Here is a 2544-nt window from a genome sequence, read left to right on the forward strand (position 1 = left end):
GATCTCCTGACCTCGTGATCCGCCCACCTCAGCCTCCCAAAGTGCTGGGATTACAGGCGTGAGCCACTGCGCCCAGCCAGAAGCTCTTTTCTTTTAATGATGTCTCCTGATGTGGGCTCTTTGAAGGTATGGTCATTGTGAGATGGAAAAGGCTGGAGAGAGAAACTTTGTACCAGAGGAGATTGAACCAACTCAGCTTTGCATGTGGTTTTAGCAGAAACATTAATTATAGAATGTGATGTTAAGATCTATGAAGACCCTTCTGGAGTTCTTTGTGTTTTTTGAGATAGGCTCTCACTCTGTCGCCCAGGTGTGATCACAGCTCACTGCAGCCTCTACCTCCTGGGCTCAAGTGATCCTCCCACCTCAACCTCCCGAATAACTGAGACTACAGGTGTGCACTAGCATGCCTGGGTAATTTTTGTATTTTTAGTAGAAATGGGGTTTCACCATGTTGGCCAGGCTGGTCTCTAACTCCTGAGCTCAAGTGATTTGCGTACCTCGGCCTCCCAAAGTGCTGGGACTTACAGGTGTGAGCCACGGCACCTGGCCTCTTCTGGAGTTTTTAATCCTGAAACTTGAGATGCAGATTATACAAAAGGACTCAGTGAGAATTGAAAACCAAGTCTGGCCCTAAATCAATCTTGACAGGCTCTGAGTTTTCATATTTGTCTAGCAAATGCATTAATTGTCCAGAGTTTTGTTCTTAATTAAGTAGGAAATAACACCAGTCACACCAAAACAGTTAACGCCTTAGCTGGGTAAAATTCCAGCCTCTGGGATAATGTTCGTGGTGGGAAGATGGTGCAAGCACTGCAGAGCCAGTCTTGTTCCAAAGAGCACATGCAGTGCAGACATGGGGAGTGGAGCTGTGCTGGTTGTCAGAGCAGCAAGCCTGGGTGAGAAAGGGAAAGGAGAATAAGATGGTGGGAAGGGAGGCAGCAGCAGGGTATTTGGGCACACTGGGACCCACTGAGGTGTCAGGTCTGATTGGAAGACCTGCATTTTGATCCTGATTAGACACCAACTTGGCCATATGACTTTGGGCAAGACCCTTTTGTAACCTTCCTTAGGTTTTTTACCCTTTTAAAAATGAGTAGCCAGGCACAATAGCTTACACCTGTAATCCCAGCACTTTGGGAGGCTGAGACAGGAGGATCTTGCCCAGGAGTTTGAGACCAGCCCTGGGCAACGAAGCATGGACTCCTCTCTACACAAAATAAAAATTTAAAAAATTAGCCAGGCATAGTGGCGTACACCTGTACCAGCTACTTGGGAGGGCTGAGGTGGAAGGAATTCTTGAGCCCAGGAGGTTGAGGCTGCAGAGAGCTATGATCATGCCACTGCACTCCAGCCTGGGTGACAGAGCAAGACCCTGTCTCTGAAAAAAAAAGGGATGATTAGATATCCTTTTATAGTCATGCGTTGTGTAACGATGGGAGATGCGTTCTGAGACTTGCATCACTAGGCAATTTCATCATTGTGCAAACACCATAGAGTGTACTTACGTAAACCTAGATGGTATAGCCTACTGCACACCTAGGCTTTGTGGTATGGCCTGTTGCTCCTAGGCTGCAAACCTGTACATCATGTTACTGTATTGGATACTGTAGGCAACACCATGGTATTTGTGTATCTAAACATACCTAAACATAGAAAAGGTACAGTAAAAATACAGTATTATAATCTTATGGGACCACCATTATATATGTGGTCGTCATTGACTGAGACATCATTAATGTGGTGCATGACTACACCAATCAGTCCGGAAACAAATTAAGAAGATAAGGAGAAAAGTCAGTGCTTTGAGGCTCTGCAACACCTTGCTGTGTCCATTTAGAGGCTGTTGCTGTAATTAATGAAGCTGTCTCCTCCCAGGCAAAGCCTTTGGCTGTGTTGGAGGGTACATCGCCAGCACGAGTTCTCTGATTGACACGGTACGGTCCTATGCTGCTGGCTTCATCTTCACCACCTCTCTGCCACCCATGCTGCTGGCTGGAGCCCTGGAGTCTGTGCGGATCCTGAAGAGCGCTGAGGGACGGGTGCTTCGCCGCCAGCACCAGCGCAACGTCAAGCTCATGAGACAGATGCTAATGGATGCCGGCCTCCCTGTTGTCCACTGCCCCAGCCACATCATCCCTGTGCGGGTAATGGCCTGTCTCTGATTGGACTTGCTGTGGGCTGGGCCTCTACACATGATGTACAGATGTTCTGCTTCATACCTTCCTGAAGTTGGGCTTGAGTGGGGTGACTGCCAGGGAGGGGTTGTAGCCAGCCACCCTCTGTCATGTTTCCGCCATTGGCTGACTTCACCATGAGAAGAAAGCATTTGAACCCAGCAGGCTGGGCCAGAAGTTCCCTCTCCAGAGCACTGACCTTAACAGGGTAAACACAGAGCTTGTATCTGGAAAGCTCCAGAAGCCTGAGCTTGGCCAGCTTTGAAGTATGGCTTTCTACTTAGTAAATTTCAAAATAGGTTTTGCCCTTCCCACTACAAATGGTAGCACTGTTGATGTCACAGTTGAATTAGTGTAATGAATACAG

At 47.8% G+C, this 2544-nt stretch overlaps 1 protein-coding gene across 1 annotated transcript in view; it reads left to right on the forward strand.

Annotated features, from left to right (window-relative positions):
* ALAS1 (5'-aminolevulinate synthase 1) overlaps window positions 1–2544 on the forward strand; it is a 16701-nt gene that overhangs the window by 11503 nt on the left and 2654 nt on the right. Inside the window, exon 10 of the mRNA XM_011958876.1 lies at window positions 1879–2147. Within this exon, the coding sequence (XP_011814266.1) occupies window positions 1879–2147 (269 nt within the window). The remainder of the gene's footprint in view (window positions 1–1878; window positions 2148–2544) is intronic.

This window comes from Colobus angolensis, unplaced genomic scaffold (assembly GCF_000951035.1).
Source record: "Colobus angolensis palliatus isolate OR3802 unplaced genomic scaffold, Cang.pa_1.0 Scaffold477, whole genome shotgun sequence".
In the NCBI taxonomy this organism is placed as follows: Eukaryota; Metazoa; Chordata; class Mammalia; order Primates; family Cercopithecidae; genus Colobus; species Colobus angolensis.